General features: G+C 38.9%; 1 protein-coding gene across 8 annotated transcripts in view; it reads left to right on the forward strand.

The window, feature by feature from the left end:
- Positions 1-27,438, forward strand: part of ZFAND6 (zinc finger AN1-type containing 6) — a 38,269-nt gene extending 10,831 nt beyond the window's left edge. For 4 of the 8 annotated variants that reach the window (XM_074881086.1, XM_074881084.1, XM_074881089.1 and 1 more), the window contains 5 exons: positions 14,933-15,102; positions 16,332-16,443; positions 18,619-18,719; positions 25,766-25,879; positions 26,481-27,438. In XM_074881086.1, the coding sequence (XP_074737187.1) occupies positions 14,952-15,102; positions 16,332-16,443; positions 18,619-18,719; positions 25,766-25,879; positions 26,481-26,629 (627 nt within the window). In that variant the 5' untranslated portion in view covers positions 14,933-14,951 and the 3' untranslated portion in view covers positions 26,630-27,438. Of the gene's footprint in view, positions 1-1,128; positions 1,336-6,451; positions 6,474-14,932; positions 15,103-16,331; positions 16,444-18,618; positions 18,720-25,765; positions 25,880-26,480 lie in introns of those variants that run through there. The other 4 variants (XM_074881082.1, XM_074881081.1, XM_074881087.1 and 1 more) reach the window with 4 other exon arrangements.

A 27,438-nucleotide genomic window follows, 5' to 3' on the forward strand; every position in this document is an offset into this window, starting at 1 on the left:
CTTTGACAGTGCAAAAATTGTTTCTTCTTGATCAAGTTGTGTTTTCTTGCTTGTTCTCCAGTTGTTGACAGAAACTGAAGTTTTTGCATTTGAAAAGTAACGTTTTTGGCTATCAAATTATGCCTTAAGAAATAAACTGAGTTGAATTCTAACTTGATCTATCTTCTGCTCCATTTAGATGAGCTTAAGACAATCTTTTGAGTATTACTTAGACAATTGAACACTTGCATTTGAGTATTTCCTAAAAATAGCTCCTTTCTAAGCAGCAGTTTTATTAAACGCACAGCTCTTCCTTTAACTTAATGGTTCAACAATCTTGCAGAAGCCAAAACCGTCTCCACGCTGAAGACACCCCTGCTCGGCCATTCTGCCCTGTCAGGGTGTATTTGTATTGCAGGACTCTAACCTTAAGGATATGGTATTTGTCAGTCTGAAACATAATAATCCTGTATCTGGAGAACTAAACTATAAACAGTGTGGCTGACTTGGCAGGCCCCGGCAACCACCTGAACAGTTTAACTAGCCCAGGGTTTAAGACAACACTGCACTGGTGTGTCCTGTGATTCATGATGCTAATGCATTTTTATCTATGTGAAGGATTAGGGAAACAAATATAAACTTAATAATCAAATTGTAGTGGGAGCTTAATACCAGTGTTTTTGAGGGCAGAAGTGAGGTGCTTTCAGCTTGTCTAAACGCTATGCTTTGGATGTGTTTTTTTTAAACAAGGACTAAAGTTTTCACCGTTAGCTTGAACAAGGTAGGAGGCTAGACAATTTTTGCATGTGTGCCACTGAATATAATTGGGCTGATGAAAACAGAATATTGCATGGGGAAGGCAGATACTTTCCACTTAAGGTTTTAAATTGTGTTAGGAGGTGAGAGGCGAGAAGAGAGAACCACCAATTCTGCAGGCAAAAATGTAGCATTTCTGTGCCTAAATTGGACATATTCATGCCTTTTTATATAAAAGGCTATCTTTGAGGTAGATTATCAGACGAAAACATTTAATGAGTTGTTGATCATGCTGTTTTTGAGGGTGGGTGTCAGGGGAGATAACGAAACTGCAAAGAAGGATAAAATTGTTGCTCTGCTACCCCCTGTACGAATTTCAGATGTTTTTCTAAAATCATATGTAGACTCAAGACCTTAATGCAGTGTAATGTTATCATATAGCAGAATGTTTTCTGCGCAACAGAATGACCTTGCGTCGGAATCTGCACCTTTATCGACGTAGGGGCAAAAGAAGCGGCTGTGTTTTGAGTGTTAAACTGAAATGTTTGGAGATTGTTCTTCCTGCCTGGCTCCTTCAGAATCAAGTAAGAAGCTTACAAGGTAGCTTTTGTTGCTGATATAGGAGAGTTTTCTAAGTGAACTTCACCAGACTTCTTATGTTGGAATTATGCAATCTAAATATCATGCTTGTATGATGTACTGTTGAGTATTGGTGTTAAGTCCTTGAATAAAGTGATTTTGTAGGTATTAATTAGAATTAGTTATGAAACAAGTGTTATTGTCCTGGTGAAAAGTATTTAGAAGAGTAATTATTGTAGTGTTCTGCGATACCAAAACCATTTGATTACTAACTTGCAAAAAAGAAAAAAAAGTAATTCTGGCAATATGGAAGGACTTACCTGGAACATTTTTTAGGGAAGAGACTTTAGAATTGCTCAATAGGATTGTTTTGAATATCAGCGTATTTTCATGGGGTTTGTTTAAAGTATCCTGGGAGAGGAGGAAGGCAGCATTTTAACAATAGGTCAAGGTAAGTGTATTATTAGTTACATAACAAACAAGTTGTCAGCTGAGTGTGACAAACTACGCAGGGGCTGAGACCAGTGCTGAGATCAAGGAGTATTTGATTTGTTGTGGGCCAGCCTGGCAGCCGTGCATGAATTTTTTTGTCTTCCTAATAATCTAGTCAAACTTGACTTAGTGCTTTCACTGTGACTTAAAACTCCTGTGCATAGCAGTGGAGTAACTGACTGGCTTTAAAATATTTTTTTTTTTTGAAAACAACAACAAAAAAATCTAATTTCACACTCTGGTCAGCTATTTGTTTTGCCTTACTGCATTTGCTTTTCTCTAATTTGGTGTCTGTGAAACTTTTGACTGTTACCTATGGTCTCTCTTACTGCAAGAATTAGCTTGTTATTCTGCAGAGTCATAATGTGACTGTGACCCATGGTCTTAAGTTTATACCTAGTCATTCTTTATATAAATAAATCCCTGATTAGTTGCTACCTACTTATCCTTCTGTCTTCTACCTCAGATCCCTCACTGAACAGTCAGAATGCTGGAAATATCAGCCTGCTTTGCTGAGGAATACCTCTGTCCTTGCTGCAGTTCTGACACCTTAATTTCTCAGACTGTCAAGGCGTGAGATGAAGAATTTATTGAAACTTCTTTGTATGACTTGATAGCTCTATCTGGTGAACTTACACAGGGTGGCATATACAGTGTAAAATGCGCATTGCAATGTTGCTGAGTTTACTTAATCAGCATCAAGTTAGTTGTTAAAATGGGACAGTCTTCTCTTGAAACCCAGGTTTATGGTTTTAAATTACTGATTTTTAATGTAAGGGATACAAATATCCTTCAACAGTAGTGAGGGGTTTTTAGTCTTCACAAAAGGAGTGCAAGACAGAAGAGACTTCTGGGAGACAGTGTTAGAGCATTGGGCTTTTGTGTTTCAAGCCATAGCAAGGATGTGGTACTTGTGGAATTAGCCTCCTGTAATGCAGCAGCTGAAGCTGCGGTGCCTGTGAATGCATCTTTAGGCCAAGCTGAAGGGTGTTGGTCTTGCTGACCTCCCTCTTGTTTCTGACCTTATACCATAATAAAAGAGAATATATTGTGCTCTTTTGCCATTGTTTCTTGGTAAAAAACCCATTGGCCGGTGTTTGAATGGAAGAGAATGAGCATCATGATAGAAAGACACACATTGCTGATAATTGAGGCTCAATATCTTCTGAGCAGATTTTGTTCCCTCTTCATCCATTCTGAAGTGTGATGAAGGCTTTAATACGCAAAGCAAAATAATTGAAGAGATCTGGCTTGCATATTCTATGTTTGTCTTCTCCTTTATATCATGAATTTTCCTTTCTCTAGAAAGTGCTGTCACTCTGTCATGTGTCAATCTGTTCTCTGGCAGAATACAATCACTATGGCAAGAGGATAAAAAGACAAGTTAGATGTACTTAAAGAGTTATTGTTCAAAATGCTTCTAAAAATGCAAATTTCTGTTTATGTGGCTTGAGGAAAAAGGGGGAATCCCATGGCACTACTTAACAACTTGGCCCTTTTGGATATAAGTCCCTCCCTTAAAACCATTTATGGCTGTATTTTTCTGTGTAGAATTGTGGAAAGAACTCTGTACAAAGGTACCATCGTAATAAATGGGGAGACAGTGGCATCCAGCCATGCTATTTTTAGGCTATTGTGCTCTCAACTTGCTGATCTAAGTGTTCTGGACAGTGGGGGGGGGGGGGGGGCAGACATTGTACTAGAAATGCATGCTCATATAACTGAATCTTGTCTGAAAACAGAATGAATAGCAGATTTGGTCATCAGAAAGGCAGTTTACGGAGTTGTACCTGGAGTATTACTAGGTAAAAAGGATGTCCTGGTGATTAAAGCACAATGTTTGCAATACAGACTTCTACTCAAAAGCTGTCAGCTTTGGCTTTCTTGTCAGTTGAGAAACTAAAATACGTGCAGTCTGTTCTGTATGGGTTTAGGAAAGAAGTATAAAAAAACCCTAGTTTCTGTTCCATTATGGCAGTGGGAAAAAATGCCAGTTGTCCTCAATCAAGTTTCTTTCAATAGTTTTTAAGCTTTTCCTAAACAGTGTAATGACCTCTCCATCTGATCAAGTGGTGTAGTTTTGGAAACCTTCAGGAAGGGGAGAGTGTCTCACTGCAAATTTCTGATCACTTCTTAGCCCCTTAACTACCCAAGACAATGTCAGATTAATAGATAAAGCTGAGACAAGGCAACTCTTACTTAATTTTCACTCTGACCTCTTGAGATGCATGCGTTTTTCCTTGGCGTATACTGTGAGTGAGGCTGTGCCTTAGAGTTCAGTTCTGATATGAACTAGGTAGTTTCACCTTCCTCCTGCAGTGCACTGTTAACCTTGAGTCTTCTGGCACAGAGCTGTAGAGCTGCACCATAAACCAGATACAAGAACCAATCCAAACTTTTGAAGAGTGAAGTCTCCAGATCAGTTCCTGGCCCAGCAACACTGCAGCAGAAGTATCTAAAGCCCCAAAACACCTGTATCATGAAACCATTGCAGTGGTTGCATATAAATATATATTGGATGCATATATATTGATTGCATTTGGACGTTTACATGTTGCAGTGTTTCACGCCGTGTAAGGTGACAGTTGAGAGGAAACTAAGAAAAGATGCAAAACTTTATGGTGTGACCAGTTGGTATATTCATATCTTCAGTGAAACTTCACAGTATGTAACAGTGATGGATAAATATCAGTTTCCCAACATGGTGGCTGCTGATCAACTGTATGATATTTTCATATGCTTTGTGCAGGGTGATAGGTTTTTAGCACTTAGACATCCAGTAACTTTTTTGGGATCGTGTAACCTGGCTTCCCCAGTGACTGAAATAATAATTAAGGGGGTAAAAAAACCCCCCGACACCAAAACCCCCTAGAATAGCATTAGGGTTAAAACAAAGTAGCACCTTTGAGTCCCTTGGCTAAATTTAAGCACATTGCAGAAGATGAGGAATGTAGCTTTGCCACAGGGAACATCATACTTATACCTCTCCTGCTGAACACTTGTCCTTAAATACCCTCTTTGTTTGGTCAGGATTTAGCTTTAGGTTGAGTTCCCCATCAAACCACAGTAAGGGTATTGTATAATTTTGAACACTTAAATTAGACATAGTGCATAATTCTAAATAGAGCAACACATCATGCATGATAATCACAATGTTCTTGGAAGTTAAGTTGAATTCAAGATGCCCTAGCCAAAAATGATGATGATGATAGTTTTATTTATTAACAGCTAGGAACCCTGATATTAGAGCAGGACCTCCCTTAGCATTAGGCCTACATAGAACTGTAGCATTATAAGCTAATTAAAATTCTACATAGTGCTGTTTACAAAAACAAATTATAATGTATTTTGTGCTTACTGTCAGTTCTCAGCAACAGGTGTTTTGTTAACAAGAAGCTGTCTATTTTGGGAACTCGTGTTAAAGCGGCTTTTATCTCTTCTGGGTTTGATATGCTTAAAATAAGTGAAACTTATGCTGTATTGAGAGAAGATTACTTATTCACTGAAGCTCAAAAGAAGCGATTACTGAATCTATATCTATTCTTTCAGTAATTATGTGGGTAATCTTGTAAGTGTTTGAATCCTTACAGATTATTTTTCATCAGTTTGTAAAGCCAAACCCGTTTTAAAATACAGCATCAAAAATAGTTTATGGAGTTGCCCTCCTTCATCCGTTAAACTTTGGTCTGGTATCTAAAGGGAATGTAGAGAATTTTAGAATCTCCTGATTCTAATTTTACACAACCTCTGATTTCTGAAATGGCTGACTTCATTCTGCTTTCTTTGGCATCATATATTGTAGCCTTGTCTTGTCTGCTTCAGAGTAGCTTTCTTTTATAGAGCATTTTAAAAGAAGGCATTTCTGTAATCTGACAGATTTCAAGTAAACTCTGCATTTATAGGGCTGTGTAGAAATACAGAGAACAACTTGAGGATTCCTGCAGTCTTTGGCTTAGGCACCTTAATGCCAAAGTACAGCTATGAGATAGCACAAACTCAAGAGGAAAGAAAAGGGCTCCTCAAGCAGTATCGGCAGCTAGTGCAGCTTGATGCTGGTTCAGCTACACATGATGGAAACTGTGGTTTGTACGAGTTGACGTAGCAGACTGCTGACAAGCAATTACTGAGATGGTTTGATTTTTCTAATGGGTGTAACTCCTAAATTTTTATTCCTCTTGAGCAGAGACGCCAGAGCAAGCGCTACATAAAAGTGTGCTCTTTTATTAGTAGTTGCATGTTCCATCACAAGTGTAACTTCATGTCAGGTTTCTGTGGCAGTCTTGTCATAGAGACAGCCATCTTCCAAAAATGGACCTGCTGAGCCTGTCTGCCTCTAGCCTTAAATCTTGGGTGATCTGGGTAGGCTAAACTGAGTAGGTACAACCTCACATTTTGGGAGAAAAATGCTTTGGTCTCTCCTCTGGCTTGTGTATGGACATACAGTGCTTTGGGTAGGACAGCATGACGAGTGGGGCAGCTGGCCAGTGTCCTCTCTGCATTCCTCAGATATGCCTCTTGGACTTCTCACCGTGACTCTTCCAGAGATACCAGTACAAAAACAGCTTCCCAAAACACGTGACATGCTCTTTTCTCATGTTCACTTTTCTCGGTCTATAATTCACTCAGAAATTGTCTTTACTTTGTACAGAACAACTGTACTTACTGTGGTAAGCTCTCAGTGCTTTTAATGTTTAACTAGTTATCTTTATTGAAGGTCCCTGTTGTGTCTTGCTGTAAACAAGCGTGTCCAGCTCCAAGGGTTGTTTGCTGTTTTTTCTCTTGAATCCGAGAAGTGACTTTTGTGGTGTGTGTGTGGGTTTGGTTTTGTTTTTTTCACTTGCATTCAGGTTGAGCTCTCCCAAAAGGCAGCTTTGTCAGCTTCAATTTTCTGATCGTCATCACTGAAGAGACTGAAACTTTGAACATGCAAGTTGTGTTCTTTCTGAAAGCATCTCTGTACTTCTTTCCGGTATTAACTGGGGTTGCCTACAAATGTATTGTGCTGCTGTGGAATAAGAAGTAAATAAGAGGCTATTAAGTTTTCTAAGTCAGAGAAAAAATGATGGTTTTTTGAATTTCACAAAGTTTGGATACTGTCATATACAAGGGCCTAATTCTAGTGGTGCTGCAGTGCTAGTCTTTAACAACAAAGAAGTCCAAATGTGCATACTTAAATGTACTAAAAATGATAACCTGTGGCATTTTGAGTTGCATTTGCTGCTTTAGGCTCAAATTGAAATATATGATAAATAGGAGGAAAATTGTTGAAGGCTTTTTAGAGTGCTGCGTTTAGTCTTTTAGGTGCCGCAGCAGTTACCAGATGCTCCAGCATAAAGTAGTGGTCATTCCCGCAAATCCCCCACCATCCCATAGTGAAAGCTGGTAGCTCTGTATGGCCGTTTTCTGGAATTCTGACACTTTCATGAAACTCCTTTTGTCTGTACTCTGCCTCTTTGAAATCCCACGTAAACAAAATGTGATTCCTCCTACTAGTCAATAAAATGTACCTGTTACATTGCTCATTATTTTTTTAAGATTAATCTTCAGTAGAGTAGTGAACATCATGGAATTGTCCCTTTATTTGGTATGGTGACTATACTAAAAAGTTTGGAAATTAAATAAGAAAAACTTGCTTATACTTCTGGTTTTTGTTTGTAGACTTTAAGTAGTCACTGCAAGTAATTTGATGCATTTGCATGAGGTGAATGAGAGTTTCTGAGGTACCCTGTTTTACAGCAGTTAATCTTTGGTTCTAGTAATCTGTACTTTGCAAAGGTTGAGCGTGGCCACAAGTAGTAATTACAGTTTCAAAGTAACATCTATTAATAGTGTATGCAGACAAGCATAGAAAGCTGAATCCTTATTAACAGTGATCTTCTTGATACCAGTATAGAATCTGTGCGTCTTTGTTCTTGCCTAGTTAAGAGTAAAGAGATTGTAGTGAAATGTTCTCTTGTTCCTCGCATAACCTTGAATACAAGAGCAGACAGCTGTAGTTAGCAATATACATGCTTTAACACTAGAGGCTTTGTCTATACCAAGTGTTCCTGGGTTGTATCCTGATGTAACATTGGTAGTATGATATCGTGGCTTAGATTAGTTATGAAAGTTGCTAATGTTCCTTCTCTTCCTAAGACCTGAACTCTCTTTTCTGTCTGCCGCTTTTGAGATTGCACTTTCCCTAATGTGTGGCTCTTTTTTCCACCAGTGTAATTCTTTCACAGTCTTTCTGCCATCTTAAATCTGGGATTTACACTGCAGAGGGAATATAGCTTTCTTGAGGGTCCAGATTTTATTTATATTTTAATTCTTGTACTTAAACTTGCTGACTACGTAGAATTAGAAGTGAAGAAAAGACTACTGTAACTCTTTCCGTCTTTTTGTAAAGTTTCTGCTAGAAGTGTCTAATAAGTGCTTGATTTTAGCCTAAAATAAGTCTATGCATGAAACAAAAATAAAAAGCTGTTCAACAGGAATAGACTGGAACATAAGTAGATATTGGATGACTTGTCAAGTGAGTTGAGAGAACATCTTATGTAAGTCTTTGGTCACTAGTTTGAATGTTTTGTTTTTGATATTGTCATATAAATTCTGCTTCAGTAGTTCAAATTGCAACTTAAAACTGTATTTAGTTGTGAGCAGGAAGAAAACCAGAGGCCCACTGGAATGAATTGAAAGCATGGGTTCTCTTGGTGCTGAGGAAGTTGGATAACTCCTGTGTTTTGAAAAATGCAGCAGCTGTGTGTTCTGCTGCTAAAGGAACAAAGAGGTCACTGCCCTTACGGATCTGCTTGCATAGTTGGTCCTTAACCATATTCACTTTTTTAACTCAAAGCATTCTGATGAAACTGGGTCAGAGTGTAACTACACATGTAGCTATGTGGGCAAATCTGAACCAGCTGTAGTGTTTTAGTCAGGGTGAGCTGTAGATGAAATTACATGTCTGACTGCAACCAGCAAGCTGGGCTGAACTGTAATGACTGAGGCCCCTATTCAAATCTGCCAGTTCTTCTTGGCTCCACAGCAAGTTGCTGGGACATGGTAATGCCTTAAAGCAGCTACGAATGACTGCTCAGTGAATGTAAATTGGGGCCTTTTGGGAGAGAGCAACGGAATAAAAAGAAAACAGGACTGTTCTGTAACTTGCTATTAATTTGTGAGTCTAGTGCTTTATACCGTGAGTACTGTCCTGCTTCCAGCGGGACACCTGAGCAGCTGTGTCTGCAAATTCTGAAGTGGTATCCTTGAACACAGCCAGTGCTTTGGTAACTTCTGCAGCAAGACTGAACAGAGCTCTGCTCTTAGGCCTTTATTTGCCATTTGTTTTGATAAGCCTGTAGAGGAATGCAGTTCCTATTTTTGTTTTTTGTACTAACATGCCTTTTCATATAGCGATACAGCTGGTATCGGATATCCGTACCAGTACGTGCTCTAAAATGAAGTGTATTTTTGTCTACACAACTTAATATCTTGCTTTTATTTGTGCCTGGGATGAAGCTTTATATGCTTAAGCAGCACAAATTACCATTTTTGCAGATTCTTCCTTGCCTCATTAGCACAAACGGAAGATGACCGTTAGTACTGATGCTACTTAAATCAGTGCTGAACTGCTTCATTATAAAGGCGATTATGATAGAGGTGGGAATATTTTAATCACTTGTTTAAAAGTTGGGTTCATCCTTTGAGGTAAGTGTCAGCTGAAGTCTGTCAGTGCGTTGATCTTTGACAGTGAAGGGAGTAGCTTGCACTAAATGCTTTTTCTTTGAGAAGCATTTTCAAAGCTGGCATCAATATGGTTCAAACTGCATCTGGTTTGGTACTGCCGCTGAAGCAGAATGCTGTTTGGGTGGTCTCTTCTGCCTCAGCATTAGCATTTGGGAGGGATCCTTCCCATACCAGTCACAAATTTTAGGAGTGTTTGCAGAACGTGAGACTGTACTTCAGTTGGGGTATTGAATGTGAGGATCTGCTCACTTTTCCTACCACAGCTTGAAGTATGGGGAAGACTAGAATTCAAGAGACCTTTTTCTTTGGGGAAGACAGATGAAGAGAAGGCTGGCTTCTGTGCAGAATATTTTTTTTCCTTGTTGGGAGGGGGGAAGAGATTATTCCTAAACCTTGTGTGTTTAATCCTGCTAAATGCTGCTCTCTCTCTGATCTTACTGATTAACATTTGAAGCCTATAAAGCTAGGGTATCAGTTGTTTGAAAGTAGTAGTGTATAAACATTTTAATTAAAAGGAAAGGAGGGGGGGAAGACCAGTATTGGAGTGCCTGCTCTGTGGGAAAGGGATAAACAAATATTTTGTTACTTGCTCTGCAGAGTATTGGAAGAGAGGTTCTCTTTTTCCAGAGAACCTGATGTCCAAAAGACTTACCCTGCTTTAGTGTTTCTACAGCTTCAGATCTATACATTTTATAATCAGGAATGTCTTTTGTATGATTTATTGTGGCTTTTGCTTGGTACAGAGAATAATTTACTCTCTGAGGATGTGCACGGGTGAGGGGGGAATGGTGGGACCTGTAGCAGCAGCACTAAGCAGGCCTTACAGATGCATGAAGCTGTCTGTGTATGACAGGAGTAACAGGACTGGGTAGACTTTAAGCACGAAATTTGTAGGAAAAGGAGTTAGCCTGCAGAGCTGTGTGCTACCATGCTTCTAGTGGCAATAAATATTTTTGAGAAGAAAATTATCAGAGGTAATTTGGGCTTAATTTTAGCAGTTTTTAGCTAATACAGAGAGAGGCCGTTTATTCCATAATCTTCAATGAAGTGCATGTTCTGGGGTTGTGGTGGGGGGAGGCTGTTTAAGTCCCTTAGAGTATGCTTCTTTCTCTTTAGTGCTCGTACAACTGGTTATACAACTATACTGTAAAGCAAAGCAGGAAACATGCTTAAAATATTGTAAGGAGTTTGGTTGTGTTTTTTTTCTGTAAGATGAATCAATTACACATTCAGAGTAACAGAATGACCCTATGAATGTTGTGCAAGCACAGCTTGCAGGGAACAGGCAGAGCCCAGAAGTATTTGTAGCAGCTTTACAAGCTCCACATTTTTTTTGTGACACCTCAAACCGAGTGGAACATACATGTAGCCGTGTTGATCCCAAGACCTTGCTGTTACTTCAGCTATGAAGTTGCTTCAAGTTTTGTACTGAAGCCAAGTGACCAGTTTTAAAACTATGGATAGGGTATGTGCTTGGGATATGTTTTACAGTAGACTTGATGCTCAGCAAGGGCTAGCTGCCCCTAAAAAGGGTTGTCCTATTTTTAACCTTGTCACTTCCTTTGCACTGTATGTCAGTTCTCTAGAGTTGATTGTCTGTCAGATCAGCAAGCTCTCCAGTCCACCAGAATAAATATTCCCATTTTTTCCATCAGATGGATGAACTGATCTGACTCAAGGAAGGGGCAGGGGCGTGCAGCAGTGGCTGGGGCTGTGGGAGCAGGCTCACCCCTTTCACAGCACTTCCAAGGCTGCAGTTTAGTGACAGCCCCACCATTACTGGTTATGTGATTGGTTGGGCTCAGCGATACTATGGATCTTCCCCCATGAGGAATTATGGACAGTTTTGAAACAAAAATCATCTGAAGCTGAGCCAAGAACTGCGGTGAGGAGAGGTCTTCCCTCCCCCCAAAACATCTGTTCAATGATCTCTTGCTGTTCATGCTTGCTGAGATGGGGACAGAGCATGGCTGCTCTGCTTGCGGCTGTTTGACTCCTGCCCGAGCGGTGAGGAAGAAAAGTCCCAGAGGCACAGTGCTGTGTCATCTTGGCCTTTACCCTCACGCAGCAGTGGATGTGTGCGGGAGAGGCATGTCTGAAGTGCAGTGGCAGGAACTGCCAGCACTTGGATCTCTGCTCCCTTAGATTTTCGATGCCTGGTTTTGGCTAGTGGTTCTCCTAATGCTTTGAGCCTGCTCTGCTACTGAAACAAGTGGTTCCACACGTGTCCTCAGCTAGACACTCTTTCATGCCCAAACAGCACGTGACAAACACAAGCTCGGAAAACAGTCTATGTTAAAACTAATTGGCAAAAGATGGGGTGGTTGGCTTTCTAAGTTTGATCACTTCTTTTGATTGATTTTGGTGCATGTGAGCACCGAGAGGGAGGAAACAGCATGGGAGAGGGAGTGGGGAGCAAAAGCTTATACTGGTTTAGCATTCTGTGGCTTTAGGGTTCAGATAGATCAGTTCAACCATCTCAGCAGCTTACAGGCTGCTAAAATGTGTGTTGTCCCTCCTGGTCACATGTCATCCCTCACATCAGTTCCAGAGTGTTTTCCCTTGTGTGTTGTGCTTTTTCCTCTTTGTGTTTTTTTTGTGTGTGAACTGATTGAGCTCACTGAACTGTCAGAAAACTTTCTATGGTGTGATGGCCCTTTTCTCCTGGTGGGATTTTTTTGGTGGCTCAGGGAACTAACTGGGTGGGTGAGGGTCCAGCTGAGCACTGGAGCTGGTGCGGGGGATTGTATGTGATTGCCGCCTCCTGAATGCAGCAAGCTATTGTACTGGTTCAACTTCTTTCTCATTTGACTTCATAGCATTGCATCAGTTTGATCCTATCTCTTCTCCATTTTATTCCCCAAATACTAGCAACCGATGAAGGATCTTCCGCTTCCTGTGGCTTTTATTAAAACTCTTCAGAAGAATCCCTGGCACTTCCCCTTGGAGATTTAAGTGTTCTGGAGCCTCATGCCAGTGGCTTGTGCCTTGGCTGGTGGCAGGATCCACTGGTTAATGAACTTGGAAACTGGCTTAGCTGGAACTCAGTCCAGCTTTTCTTGTTTTTCTTCTGGGCATCTTTGTACACCTTTCACAATTTGTTTATTGAATTGGAGCAGACTCTTTTTTTTACGTCCATGTTAGAATTTGTTTGTGATTGCATTAGCACCTGGTCCCTTCAGCAACGGTTGTTTTTGGGAATGAGAAAATTAGCAATAACTGGTGCTGTTAGAGTTCCTGTGTGCTGCTAGAAGCTAATTATTGAACAGAAAAGCAATCACAGTGAATTTTGAAAGTTAGTGTGGTAGGGTTTTAATGTGCTGCTGTTTAAAATTAGAAGGATTAATACTTGTATTGTGACATTGAATCTCTATTAGCCCTTGAAATATCCTGTCCAAAGTGGGGGGGGGGGGGGGTAATTAGTCTTTCAGTCTTAAACATTCCATGCCAAGAGTTACTTGCATAATGTTTCACCTTTAAATTGGTTTGATTTACCAAAGCACAGAAAACTCCTGAAATGGCTTTGCTGAATGTTGGGCCCAGCATAAGAATTGAATTCCCACATGCGCTACTTGCAGTTTCATTCTAAAGGGTTGTGTGGAGAAAGGCAGGAATGAAAGTGCTCTTTCAGCTACAAGTACAGTACTTCAGCAAAATCAAATTTAGCTGTCGTTTGAGGTCAATGGGGGCTTTGTACATTGAAAGCAAATGCTTCTATATTGGGGTGGGGGAGTGCAGACAAACAGCTGAAATAAGCTTAATTGCAGGTTGAAGCTGAATAAGATACTATCAGAGATAATTTTTTTTATTTCCTGTCTGTGCATCTTCCTTGTCTTATATCTTGAATACTTTCTCATCCTTAGAGTAGGGTACCTTATTGCTATGAACAGAAGACATGACTGTCGTTTCTGTGTTGCTGCTAGTTTTGCAACCGAGAAGTTTGCTTTTGAGGTATCAATTCCATATGCTTTGGGGAAATAAAAACAAAATGCAATGGATGTGGGTGTGAGAGAAGATAAGGGTATTTGTCCAAAAACAAAATAATGGGAAACTTATTTGTATTTGGCTTCAAATACATCTTATGTAAAAGGAAATCTTTTTACCCTGGTGTACTTCTTACTGTGGTTTTAATCTAGTTTTATAACTTGGCAATTGGTGAAGTATTGAAATATCTTGAAACTCCTTCCCCTCTGGATTTTCTTTGCTTTGCTTTTGAAATATATACTGATGTTACTTGCAAGATTTATTTTTTTTTTTAATTTAGTAATATTGCTTATCTTTGATTTGACTTGCAAGAAATAAAATTATCCATGCTTCAGCCTAATTTTTAATCAGGAAGTATAAAATGGTAGACCTGAGTTGATCTTAAATAATTGATGCCTTGAGATACTTAGTTTCTTAATGAGAAGGGTTTTTTTTTTTTTTCTTTCAAAGCTGATACAAAAAAGGGCAAGAATATATTTATGGAGGGGGGCAAAAAATGGAAAATTAATATTATCTCACTGAGTGACAGATGTCAACTGATTTACAAGTTAGACCATTTGAGAATAGTTAAGAGGCTCAGAACACTGTTGAAAATGGTAATTTGTTGTCATTTTCTTGTAGTAAGAAGGTTTACAGATCTTTACAAGCCAGGGCAAAAAAATGCAAATTGTACAAGGTTTATGGAAACTAAACCTAAGGATGTTATATGAGTTGCCTTGATTTTTATGTCTTATTTCTCATTTTTAGTACACTTTCACACAAAATTGATATATAGGAGGTATGTGTCCCTAGTCTTTTTGACTGAAAGGGTGATTTTCTTTTTGCATGAGAAAAAATCCTTTTTGACTGAAAGGGTGATTTTTCTTTTTGCATGTGAAAAAATCGTAATACGGGTTTTGTGGTAAGTAGTTGTGTTGTCCTTCACTAATGATGCAGTGACTAAACAGTAACTTGTGAATTCATGTGACTATTGTTAATTATAATTATTATGTAGTAAGTAAGCATGTGTTACCATGTTTGTCTTTCATTTTATAGTTCTCATTCACAGTGTCGGTTGTTCAAGTTTCAAGAAGAGTTCAGCATAGGTGTCCCCCTCCCGTACCTCCCCTTAACTTACTGCTAGAAGTAATACTTCCAGTATTTTCTAAAACGACTTTTCTTTGTGGGCTATATATTGACCATAAAATGGTGGGGCTGGGGGGGGTTGTATGTATGGGTCATGCAAAGCATACATATGACACTATTTGTGTTATTGGGCAGACTTTATAAATATTTTAGGAAACAGCACTGAGTTACATGCAGGATGTCTTTTCTAGAAGATCTTTGGGCTATAGGAGAGTCCAGATTTTCAAATATCAACTGTAAAAGAATGGTTTTCTCAGGCCTCTAAATACTGAGTTGTATGTATCAATTCCAGGTTTGTAGAAGAAGGGAAGATGGCTCAAGAAACTAACCGTAGCCAAGTGCCTATGCTTTGTTCCACTGGTTGCGGATTTTATGGGAATCCTCGTACAAATGGCATGTGTTCAGTGTGCTACAAAGAACATCTTCAAAGGCAGAACAGTAATGGTAGAATTAGCCCTCCTGGTAAGTCATGCTAACATGTCTGTTTGAACAACTCAAAATGACACAGTAGACAGCAGCTTGCTTCCTGATCATGTCCATATACCAGAAGTATAGGAGCATTAGTGCAAACCATTTTATTCAAGTATTTTACCTTACGGAATGAGCTTGGATGAAATGCTTATAATATAATCGTGCTATGATTAATCTGCTCAGAAGTAGACTCTTGCTAATACCTTTTGTATTAATCTGAGTGTTTCCAATTTGAAGATATAAAAATGCAGAAAAAAGTACTATACCAACATACTATTCCTGAAATTACTGACTGTAGAGATAACATTTAGCTTGGGGAATGTTTGTGAAAAGCGTTTAAAATACAGGTATTTAATTCTGCAGCCTGATGCTGAAGGATTAACCTGTAGACACTTTTTCAGAATAGTTTCTCCTAACTTCAGATAGACGCTGTTATTCTTTTGGCCCAGTGCCCCATGTACTAGGGTCTTTCCTACAAAGCAGATTTCCCACTGGAATAAGTGCTATCTTCCTACATTCACTCTAGAAAAAGCTAGAGGGCTCTTCCCCCGTTAAATTAACGGTAGTGCCCTCAAAAAGAGGAAACCTTTCTCTGTTCTGTTCACCCGAATGTTTTCAACTTCAGCATGTTCTTCTGGGGGAAGGAGGGTTAGGGAGTGCTTCCCTGGGTCTTCCAAAATGTCTCTTCTGGCTTGGCTGAACACTGACAGCAAGGAATCTCATGGCACGCTATTGAAGAGGAGTTTCCCTCCCTTACTTAATACTAACTTGACTTTTAAAATTGAAGCAATAGCCTCCATTGAAACCTGGGGATCTATGTTCTACATTTCAAAATGGATCTTGGCATTAGGATGCTGCACCACTGTTTCTGACGGATCCATCTTGGTTTGTTAAACAAAAAACAAGTTCATCATGTCAGAATACTGCAGTTTATGCTGAGAAAGCTGTTTGTAGATGCTTTAATTAGCAGAAAATACTATTCTAAAGCTCCAGCTTCAAAATCTTATGCTGTGTAACTTCTGGGGGCCTGGGGCTGGAACAGGATCAAAATATGGCCAAACATAATTACTTTTTGTAAAATTATGTTTCATTATGATATAGGCTGAGATTCAATTACTTTCCTGGCTGGTGTCATGGGAGTCAAAGAATAATTGCATTGTATAACTTTTGTAATCCCAGGAAGTAGTGTAACACATTTTACATTAGTGTCTTCCTTCCAGCAACTTCTGTCAGTAGTATAACTGAGTCCTTACCGGTTCAGTGCACAGAAGGCAGCACCCAGGAAACTCAGTCAACTTTAGATTCTACATCGACTCCATCTATGCAGCCAAGGTAAACTGTTTCTGTTTTTCTGTGTTTTTACACAAAAATATCTATCAAGATGGTTAAATTAAATGTACTGATACTGCATAATTAAATGCTAGGACCTGGATTAGGAAAATGTGTAAAATGTAACTGCTAACTTCAAAGCATGGGATCTCACAGTAAATAGTGGCTGATCTGTTAGCTACATCTTGCATTCAAATGCAAATTCGCCTTTAGAATTTAGCCTCAAATAGGAACATTGCCAGCTTCATGCTGTTCTGCAGAGATTTGTCTGGCTACTCTTCTGACTCCACAACGTGCTGTTGGTTGTACATTTACCAAAGGAGAGCTCTTTCCATCTTAGAAATTTGAGGATTTTGTAAAATGGTAGAAAGCTGCTTACTACTCTCATAAATAAATGTATGATAATGTGTGAACTAGTTGCTTTGCAAAAAGTGGGGCATACTAGAAGAGGGGAAATATATCTGAATCTTAGTACAAGTTGTGCTACTGAACTGATTTCTTATTAAGCAAGTAATTTCCAACTGGATTATTCAAGGAGACATAAAGTCCTCTTGTAAATCACTCAGACTTACTAAGTGCTCTCCATTTGTAAAAGCTAAATATTTGTTTATATTTAGTAGCTGCATTTCAGTTTAGAGTGACACAACCAACAGTGACTTAAGTGCTTTGGAAATTTTTTGAGTGAAAAATGTTAGTGTGTTATACTATAAACTAACTTGCAGTAATATTAATTCCAACTTTCCTTTAAAAATCAGAATGTAGTAAAACACAGGCCAAGGGTGATTTCATCAGTTATTGTTGGCTGATTCTGTTCAGACTGTTTTCTGCTCCTTAGCTTTTTATAGGAGGTGTTATCTCATGCTTGGATCGTGCATATGAACTGAGAGCTAGGTGCCATGCTTGATGCTACATTTGGTCTTTCCATTTTGGGATTTCTAATTGGGGTAGAAAATAGCTATCTTACCCTGATACAACTCTTCTGGTATGTGTGGGGTTTTTTTTTTTTAAAAAAATAAGAAATTACTCATCCAGGCCAATGCACAGAGGTGAACCAATTGCAGTGTCTTGGGTTTGTTGTCTCTCTTAACCTTTATAATACCATGAAAGAGAAAGAAGAGTATTTCTTTGATCACTAGCTTGATTACTGGTTACAGGAGAAATGAGTGGATGGTTACTGTTAGACTTGCACTTCAAAAAATCAATGTCACTTGTTCTTTTTTCCAAAATAAAAGCAGGGATTCAACTTCAGACTCTGGTAATACCTCAGAGTTATGATACTCCAAGGAAATGTCTAGTAAATTGACAGTGCCCTTTTGCAGGTGATCTAACCTGCAGTTCAAGACCTACATGCAATTCTTGGCAATTAAAATTGCAACTCCAGTGCCCTGGTTGTGTCATGGATTACTGGTAGGGCTTTGCTGGTTCATGGACTGCTGGATAATCCAATTTCTTGGATTTAGAGTGAATCCCTAAGTGGAAAGGGAGAACCCAATTGGGCAAATAGGGTAGTGCTACCTTTCCCTTGGGACTTCAAGCTCTGTCTTGTTCCGTAGTGTTGCTGCTGGATGAGCAGTTTGGCTGAGAGTGACTGGTAGTATTGAATCTCTCTCCCATAACTGTCCAAGGTATTACTCTCTGAGTTTTCAGTCATACTGTGATTTTTAGCAGTGTGCTGACAGGGTTGGGAAGTTTGGTCAGCACCGCTTTACACTGCAAATATTTAAGGGGTTCTGTGTACAGCTGCAGATGCCTTATTTCTGGCAACACTGATGTGCTGCAATTTTCTTGTTCATATCACTGGAACACCAGAAGTAGCTCCTCTACAATTATCTTGCTGACTTATGTTATAAAAGTCCTTGCATATTGGATGTTGCATTGTTGCTTCTGTGTGGAAGGATGGTATGTCAAACTACCCCAAAATATTTTTTCCCTTTTTATAGTTGAACTGGTTTATTGCATTTGCTATGAATGCAAAAATGTTTAACTTTTTCATCAATTCAGGTTTTCTAGTATTCTTGGATACTGTGGCATTTTTAAATGGGTACAGAAACAACTTCAGAGTGAAAAGTTCTAGCATGCTCTTTCATCAAGACATACTCTGATGTATTTCTTTCAGGAATGCTCTATAGAACATGAACATGCCTCATAAAAATCATAACTTTTTTTTTTGCCCCCCAGCCCTGTGTCAAGTCAGTCACTTTTAACAGAATCTGTAGCATCATCCCAACCGGATAGTACGGCTGTGGACAAAACAGTACCTGAGACAGAAGATTTGCAAGGTTGGTGCCTAGTTTTCAGACAGAACTTTTGAATAATGTTTTTAAAACTTTCAGTGTTCTTAATATACTCCTGTTGAAGAGATGGCTTGTTCTCAAACCCAAATATTCTGTGAAATCAGAAGACAAAATAAGGATAAACTTTCTTTTAAGAAAAGGCAAGTCTTAAAGGGAAAACTTTTACGTTTAACTGATGATTTCAGTATCTCCCGTAACACGTGTGTTAATTGGGGTTGGAAATGCACATCGTAAATCAAATCTACTGTTCTGTCCTTACACCACAGCTATTACATGTGAGTAGTTTTGAGTATCTGTTACTTCTCAGAATAGTCATTTGCAGCAAATATCACAGTTTATGAGTGTGTTTGTGATGAAGGGTGTTATGACATAGCTATTATAAGAACAGTGTTATATCTTGTATAAACATGAAACACCTCTGAAAGAACCTTTCACCTATGAACTGTAGTGGTGTAATATTTTTATTCACTGAAATTCACTTTATCAAATATAAAATTACCAAACCACAAACTCTAGTTGCTTGAAGGAAAATGGCTGAGTGGGTGATTTAACTATATTGGCCTAAAATCCTTATTGCTGGTACAATGTAAAGCTTTTTTATCTTTGATATTTTTTTTTCTTTTTATGTGCAGGCTTGTAGAACTTAAAACTAAAGAATTTTTAATAGTATTTCTTAGGAAAATGCAAAAATGCCAGATAGGATACAAAATTTGCTCAGACTTGTAATCCATAGACATTATAAAAGGTATTTAAAGGTAAGTCAGTAAATATTCTGCCTTTACTTCTGCTGACACAGCTAAGGCTGTAGTGGGTAGAGTTACGTTTCTGTAGACTAGTCTAAACATAGGAGTTTGGGTTTCCCACAGATGCAACACGTAATTCCACTTAAACATGCTAAATATAAGTTATTTCATTGTACGTCTGGTATCAAAGTTCTGCTTTTCAGATACTTTTCTAAACCCGGGCTCTCCCTTTTTATAGGGTGGAGTAGAAGAGTCATTATTCAGCTGATGTGCTGAGCAAGGCCATCTCAGTCACACAAACAGTAGCTGTAAAACTCAGAGAAGAGGTTTTAATGCTAATGCCAATTTGTATTAGCTTTTGAGATGTCAATTATTAGAAACATGTTTACTCTTAAAAAGATATGTTCTAGACTTATGTTCTAATACCTGCTGTTTAGTTTGTTTTCTGGCGCTGAGAGGTCTTGTTGCCTCAGTTTTGACAACGCACATAAGGCATGGTTTTAATACTGATCAGTGATGTCTGGCCTCATTGGGCAGAAGAGGAGGTGTTGAAAAGGCTTATGCTTGTTAAGTTCTGTATATTTGCACAGCAGAGGTAGGCTTGCAAGCTAGATTTTTTAGTTGATACACCTCTGAGTAATACAGATATGGCTCTACTTTCACCCCTGTTGTGCAGTATGGGGAACCTGGGACGTGCTGCATGCCAGCTGTAACCCAGCTCCCATGCAGGTACATCCCTTCCCTCAGAAGTAGAACATGTCAGGCACATGAATATTGCACTGCAGTTTTATGCTGATAGGGATGTGGTATGTATCGGAGAATATAAAGGCAGCTTCTGTAAATTGATCTTCCCACTAGCCTGTCTTTTTTTCGTCTTCCTGTTAGTCTCGTGATTCTTCGTCTTCAATCCAGTGCCTGAATTAGTCTCTCTGTTTACATACGTATCTTACTCACTTGGTTTAGCTGTAAGTTGAAACTCTAGGTTTGCAGCATCTACTGTCTTTTCACTGGGAGGTGGGTGGAGTGCTTTATTATTTTAAAATAATCTTTGATGCTTGTACTGTGAGGTGACTTGGGCCTGTGAAAAGACTTTTCCCAGCAAGTTTTCAGAGGAATGTCTCTCTTACCCATTTGGATAAACTCATGCTCCTTCTCATTCTCCACCTCTAAAGCTAATTCTCCCTATGAGAAGATAAGAAAGGTTTCTCAGCTAGAAGCTTAGATTTCAGGGGCATACGTGCATTTTACAGTATGTATTTCAACCTGTATCAAGTGTTCATAGTACTCAGCTGTGTCGTGTCCTTCTTTGTACCGTAGTGATTTCTAAACTAAGAACACCACCACCATGTAATTGCAGTTCTAAATTACAATCCCTATTTATAACTCACTGTGGCAGGGTCAGCCTTGTTTCCTGGAGAGTTGCTTCTGTGTTGTACTTTAACTGAAAATGATAGGAAACGTAGTGTTTCCAGTTTTAAAGTATTTTGCTTTGAAAGTGTAAGTTTGGAAAGAAAGCAGCTTACAAATGGATGCTAAGTGGATTTCACGGAATTGTTGTCACAACTGTGCATCCTAAAGTTTCTTTTTCTCCCCCCATCATTCAGAATTTGAATTTTAGGCTGCTGTCAGGAACGTTAAAGAAATGTGTGTATCAAAGTTTTTTTTCTTTAAATGCTACAAAGCCAGACAATACTAAATAAAAGTCACAGAAAAGTAGTACTTGGTCCCAGACTGAAGAGCTTATAATGCTACTTCTGTTGATGTAGGGGAGGAAAAAAAAGAAACTATGTCTGCTTTGATCATTTGTTCAGTATTGGATAAAAATTTTGCTTCATTGCAATGTCTGTTCTGGCACAAATTGTTCTATGCTACTTGTATAATAAGTTAGTCTGTTGTATTTAGTTGAGGTCCACTTGCCATTTAACAAAATTTACCAGGCTACAATAACAATGACTGAAAGATTGACTGAATAGTTAAGTTTTCTTAGATTACTATTATTATTTTTTTAAAGCAGACAGATGAATGGGACTTGAGCTCAGTATACACAGTCCTTGCTGTTTGCAGACAAGCTAAAACTACAAAGGGATAAAAATCCCAAAGAGCAGTTCAGATTTCTTTGTCTTCATTGGATTTATGCATTACAAAATAATAGAGGAAAACTACAGAATATGTTAATATGCCTAGATTTTACATTTAGTGATTGTGTGATAATGCTTGTAGCTATGGAAAACTGCAAAAAGCCCAGATGCTAGATAGGGGCTAATAGAATATTTTTTTTTTCACTTTAATGTTCTTAAATATCATGAACATACCGTTAAAGATGACCTAAAATGAATCTCATTAAGGTACAATCCAGCTTTTCTAGCAGCTTTCTTCTATTCTGAGCAACTCTCCAACTCATTTTAGATTCCCTCATGGGCTGTTGTACCTTTTGCTCAACATTACAGCCCTGTTTGGATTAGCCGGTCAGGATTCCTTATTTGATAGCCAGGAGATTAACAGGGCTGCCTCCTGGCAAGCCTGCAAGCGGGTAAAGAGGCGCTTCACTTTTCTAGGAGTAATGAGTTTAAAACCATCCGGATTCGTGCTTTATATTTCAGGGAGGTTTTTAAAGGTAAATGAAACTTGTCGTGGAAGGCAGGAGCACTTCACCACATAGTTTATGGAGCTCTTACAACTCAAGAATGTAGAACTAAAAGTATAAACCGTCTTCAGGGGTGGGCTCTCGGCTTCTTTGAGGCTGAAAACTTCTGAGCGCCAAAACAGCCCCTCTGATTTTTTTTTTTTTTTATTGGATTGGAGAGTTCCATGTATTAGCATTGCAAAATGTGATCAGTTGTGTAATATGGTGTGGTTACTGTTGTGAAAAATCAAAATAAAAACTTAAGATTTGAATAACTAGCTAAAAAGTACATGACACTTCTTCTGAACGCAGTCACCTGGTTTGCACTCACCTAGGTTTTCAGTGAGGTAAAACATTTTAATTCAGTCATCGTTGACTAAGTTTAAAAAACTTATTATTAAAACAAGTACTTTGCTACAGAATTTTACATGGCGATAACCTGGTCCTAAGGTGAATGCTGTTGAACTAATGACATCAAATTCAGTGGACCTTATCAGGGCTAGCTCAGTAGAGAGTACTGGAAAGGAATTGATGGATACTTTGCATTTTTGTGACAGTACCAGGGGCTTGGACGTAGAGTATGATTATGATATAAGTGTAGAAAATAATGTCCTGATTTACTGGATTAATGTATCAGGGAGAGGAAACATTCGTAAGAAAGATTTAAATCTAAATTCTGTAGGTAAGTTTGCTCTTATTTAAAATTTGCCTCTTCCAAACTCTGAAACAGTGTTTCAGAGGCTGATTATTACTTCAGTTTAGTGTTAAAATGTTAGGAAGTAGTGATCTTCTGTTTAGGATTTACTTCTCATTCAATTTCTCTGGAGGAGTGGGTATTCTTTTCCCTAGGTCTGGTCAGATACGCTTAAGAGGTAAATGCATCTGTTCATACTCTTTCTGTGGGAATGAAGAATGTTTTTCTTTGAGAAGCTTTGCCTAGTAATGTAGGGTTGACAAACATAAATCCAGAGTAGGGAGAGAGGAGAGCAGATGAGGTGTCAGGAGTCTTGCAGCAAATGCATGGAGCTCAGTGGTGTGCCTGCAGGGATTCAAGGACTGGACTGTGCTTTGTCTTGCGGGTGCCGTTTTCATGGTCGGTCAGAGTACACTGAAGTTCAAGCAGGGTTGACACAAGCAAAGCCGCAGCAAAAGCTTCTGCCTTTAGGAGGAAATCCAGGCTCTGCTTGTTTTGATCAGCTGAGAACATGCTCTGTGAAACAGGGAACTTCTAGCAGCCAGCCCAACTTGTCAGCTCCAGAAAAATGAGCGTGTTCATGCTTTATTACTTTTTGGTTAGTTGGCAGCTTGTACTGGTGCTGCAAGTGCTTCTGTTCTCCAGCTAAAGGCAGAGCTGGGGCTGGGGGAAGGGAGGGAATCAGTTCAAGCAAAGCAGGCAGCAGCATCCCGGAATCCAGACAAAGTACAGCAGCTGGGAGTGGCTGCAACATGTTTCCTGTGAGCTCCAAGCTGGGTGGTATTGCCTCTTACCTGGCTTTTTTCTATTGCGATCAGCACAGCTAGTTTGTAGATGGAGCACTAAACACTGACGCTTTGTCGTCTAAAGGTGTCCTAGAAGCTAGGATATTCACAATTATTATAGAGGATTTTGAGTCAAATGTCTGGCTTCTATGCAAAAGAAAATTGAGATCTAAAATTTATGGTTACTACACAGTAGATAAAGTGACTCGTGGTAGCAGTAGAAGAATCTTCCCACTCGGTTCTACAGTAAGCAGCAGCCCTTAAATATTTTTAAACCCTTTTACTGTGAGAGCCATACGCACAAAGAAATTGTAAGTATGCATGGAGAGCCTTGTTATGCAGGGAACAGTGCCAGTTTTTCCTAAATTTGGCTAATAATTATAGAGTCTTTTAGTAAAACTTACTTTGAGGTAACTGGATTTTGCTACAACAGGAAATGCAGACTTGAGGATGTTAGCTGCTAAACACTAATTCATGGCATGAAGCTTTCTTAATGAATTAATAAACACTGCAATGTCTATTCTGTGTAACACTGCAAGAGTTCATTTGAGTAAGTCGTCTTCTGATACTTATCTCGCATCTTTTAATCCTTACTGCTTTTGATACTTATCTTGGCAACCTTTGGATAGTATCTGTCCACTCAGAAATGTGCCCATTAAGCCATTTAAAGCCACTGAACCTTTTTTGTGCACTATCAATTCTTATAAATTTCAGGACAAAGAAAAGCTTTGCTTGTAACATAGGTGGTGTTTTTTAAAGGATTTAAGAATGTGTAACAGTCTTATCTTTTTAGCTTTGCTAGCTTGACCTTTGGAATATACTGTCCACTCAGGCAAAGTCTTTGCTGGTGGTCAGGTATTTTGCTATCCATTGATGTAGCTTGGTACAGACTACAATGTTTGGATACATTGCAAAAGTGGAACGTGCCCTTTCCTTTAAAAAAAAAAAATAATCAGAATAGCAGCACAGGAAAAAACCCCACCAGAATTGTCATGCAGAATAGCAGTCGACTGGCGTAGAACTAGCACAGAACTGCATCTGACAGTCTCCTCCTAACAGAAGTCCAGCTGCACAGAGATGCCTGCAGCTTTTTCCCTCACAAATGTCTGGGCTTGCTGTTGTATTTCCTTCTTTACAGCATTGGTTCTAGCTCTGCTTTCATTGACACTCCTCCCAGCTGGAGCTTGCTTTCCTTCTTTGCTGCAAATACTCCCAGCTTCTGTGTACCTGACTCACTGGAGACTTGTCCTGCTGTGATCTAGCAATGGCTGGTAGGCAGAGATTGGCTCTTAGCCCTTCTTGAAATGAAGTTGGGGTTTTTGGTTTCTATTTCTGTTTTGTAATGTAAGGAGTGTGCAAATACTTGAGGAAAACCAGCCAGTTTCTATTTTTACCTGGGTCAGGCAAATACTACTATCACTTGTTTATATTCTCCCACACAACATGTAACCTGTCTCTTTCAGATATGAGAGAATATTATAGTAGGTTGAGAGTTGTCTTAGCAAAAGTCTCTTTACAATGAGGTGTTTACCTGTTTCCTTCTGGGTTTCAGGATACTGTATTTCCTCCCTGTAAGTCTGTGTATCTTGAGCTAATAGTATGTCACCCCAGGTAGTGACTAGCCCCTGTGTAGGCTTTTTCTGGGTGTGCAAGAGCAGCAGCTTCACAGTGGTAGAGATTGTTCTGAAACCCTGCATTTTGTGTGACCTCAGTATTGCAGCCTTCAGCAAAAATAATGTCGATTCAGGATTTGAAAAGGAGTGTTTTACTCAACTGATCCAAATAAATACAGTGCTTCTTACAAGCAGATTTTAGGAACTGAACTTGGTAACACTGGTGTAGGGAAACGTTTGGGTGTTGGATTCTCTTCCCAAATCTAACAGCACTGAATCTTACTCCTAAGCCTAGTTTTTAATTATTCTGTCCGTTTATGGTATATTTGTATTGCGAACTTTGAGCATTCAGTGAATTCTCTCCTTAAATTTTATTGAAGGTCTAGAAGGAGGGGGTACCAGTACCACTACTGAGAGTCCATTACACTTCAGACATGGAAGCTGCAGCAAAATGGCTAACCTCAGAACCTAAATTTACAACATGGGCTTTAGTTTATTGTATGACTTAAATAGAGAAAGGGGAGAGGAACAGACATTGTTTTCCATTGTTCTTATTAACTTTTTTAATGTTAGCTTCAGTGTCAGAGAATGCAGAGCCTACACCTGAAGAACAAGACAAGTCACTTGACAAACCAAAACAGAAAAAGAATCGTTGTTTCATGTGCAGGAAGAAGGTTGGACTTACTGGTAAGAAACACTGATCTCACTTTTCTTAGACTTGTTTAGGCTTTAGACCTTTGAAAGGTTCTCCTAAGGGGAAAATGGGGCATGGTCATCTCTAGGTTGTTGGTTTGAAATAAAACTTGGCCAAAGGTGCTTTCAGATGGCTTTTACTAGATCAAATCATTCATGTATCATTATGTTTTTCAACTTCTTGTCTTTTAAGTGAAGTTCATAATCCCAAATACTTCCCTTTGGAAGTCTACTTAGCTGAGGAATTGGATGATAGTTTGCTGCCATTCACTAACTAGCTTTGCAGTTGTTCAGTGAAAGGGCCTAAGAAAACTTGAGTTCTGCAGGGTGAAAATCCATAAGCAAAGAAAAAGAACAGGAGGTCTCTAGGAATGTGTTTGCGCTAGTGTGTCATGCGAATGGTCAAGTCAAATCTCACTGTAATCGCTTAAAAATGTATTATTTGTGATTCTTATGCTTTCTGCAGCAGAGGCTCTTTGGCTGATTGACACTGGTGACTGAGATTTATTGCTAGTGAGTGAACACATTCAGGATTTAAAACAAACCAGTGTAATTAAGAATGTTGAAATGTCTAAGCTAATATTTCTGTCCACAGGGTTTGAATGTCGGTGTGGAAACGTTTACTGTGGTATGCACCGTTATTCAGATGTACACAGTTGCTCTTACAATTACAAAGCCGATGCTGCTGAGAAAATCAGAAAAGAGAATCCTGTAGTTGTTGGGGAAAAGATCCAGAAGATCTGAACTGCTGCTTCTGCTGGAATACAAAAATCCTCTGACCATCTGCAGATTAAATTGACTTGAGCTTTTTTCCTTAGTCATCAGGAACGTAGAGCAGTGTATCTTGCCTAGACCTTTTAATCATGCATGTCATCAGATGAATAGATTCTTTTGTTTTTGTTTTTTGTTTTGAAAATGACTCTGAACATTTATTTTCATTGCAGTTTTCTGTGGCTGAAGACTTAAGTAAACTTTACAAGTATTATCCTTTTAAGATCATTTTAATTTTAGTTGAGTGCAGAGGGCTTTTATAACAAACGTGGAGAAAATATTGGAGGGCTGTGCTTTTCCAGGATAAAACATGCATGCGTTAACTTTGCAGTTTATTTTCTTGTTGTATATAGCTTTTCTCTGCAGCACAATTTCCTTTTTTTTTTGATAATGCCTTGTATGGCACAACTAGTTATCAGTAACTGAATGTATTTTAATCATTATGGCTGCTTCTGTTTTATTTTTCCATTAACGAGAGGTTATACATGTTCGCATATTAGCTTGTTTGCACCCTCTACCTATTTATGTATGAATCATTTGTAATGAGAGTGTGTGCTGAGATTGTCTGTGTGGTTTGTTTTTTTTTTTAAAAAAAAAAATTGGGTTTTGTGTTTGCGTGTGTGGGGGGAAGGCTGTATGCACTTCACTGACTGCAGGTTTCATTGGGATTACATCCATCAGTCTGTCTGTACACAAATATGAAGAATGATCTGAAGTACCTGTGCTGTATTTATGTTTATCCATGTCTTAACTTTGATTAAATAAAATTTAAAAAAATTGGA

This window comes from Strix uralensis, chromosome 11 (assembly GCF_047716275.1).
Source record: "Strix uralensis isolate ZFMK-TIS-50842 chromosome 11, bStrUra1, whole genome shotgun sequence".
In the NCBI taxonomy this organism is placed as follows: Eukaryota; Metazoa; Chordata; class Aves; order Strigiformes; family Strigidae; genus Strix; species Strix uralensis.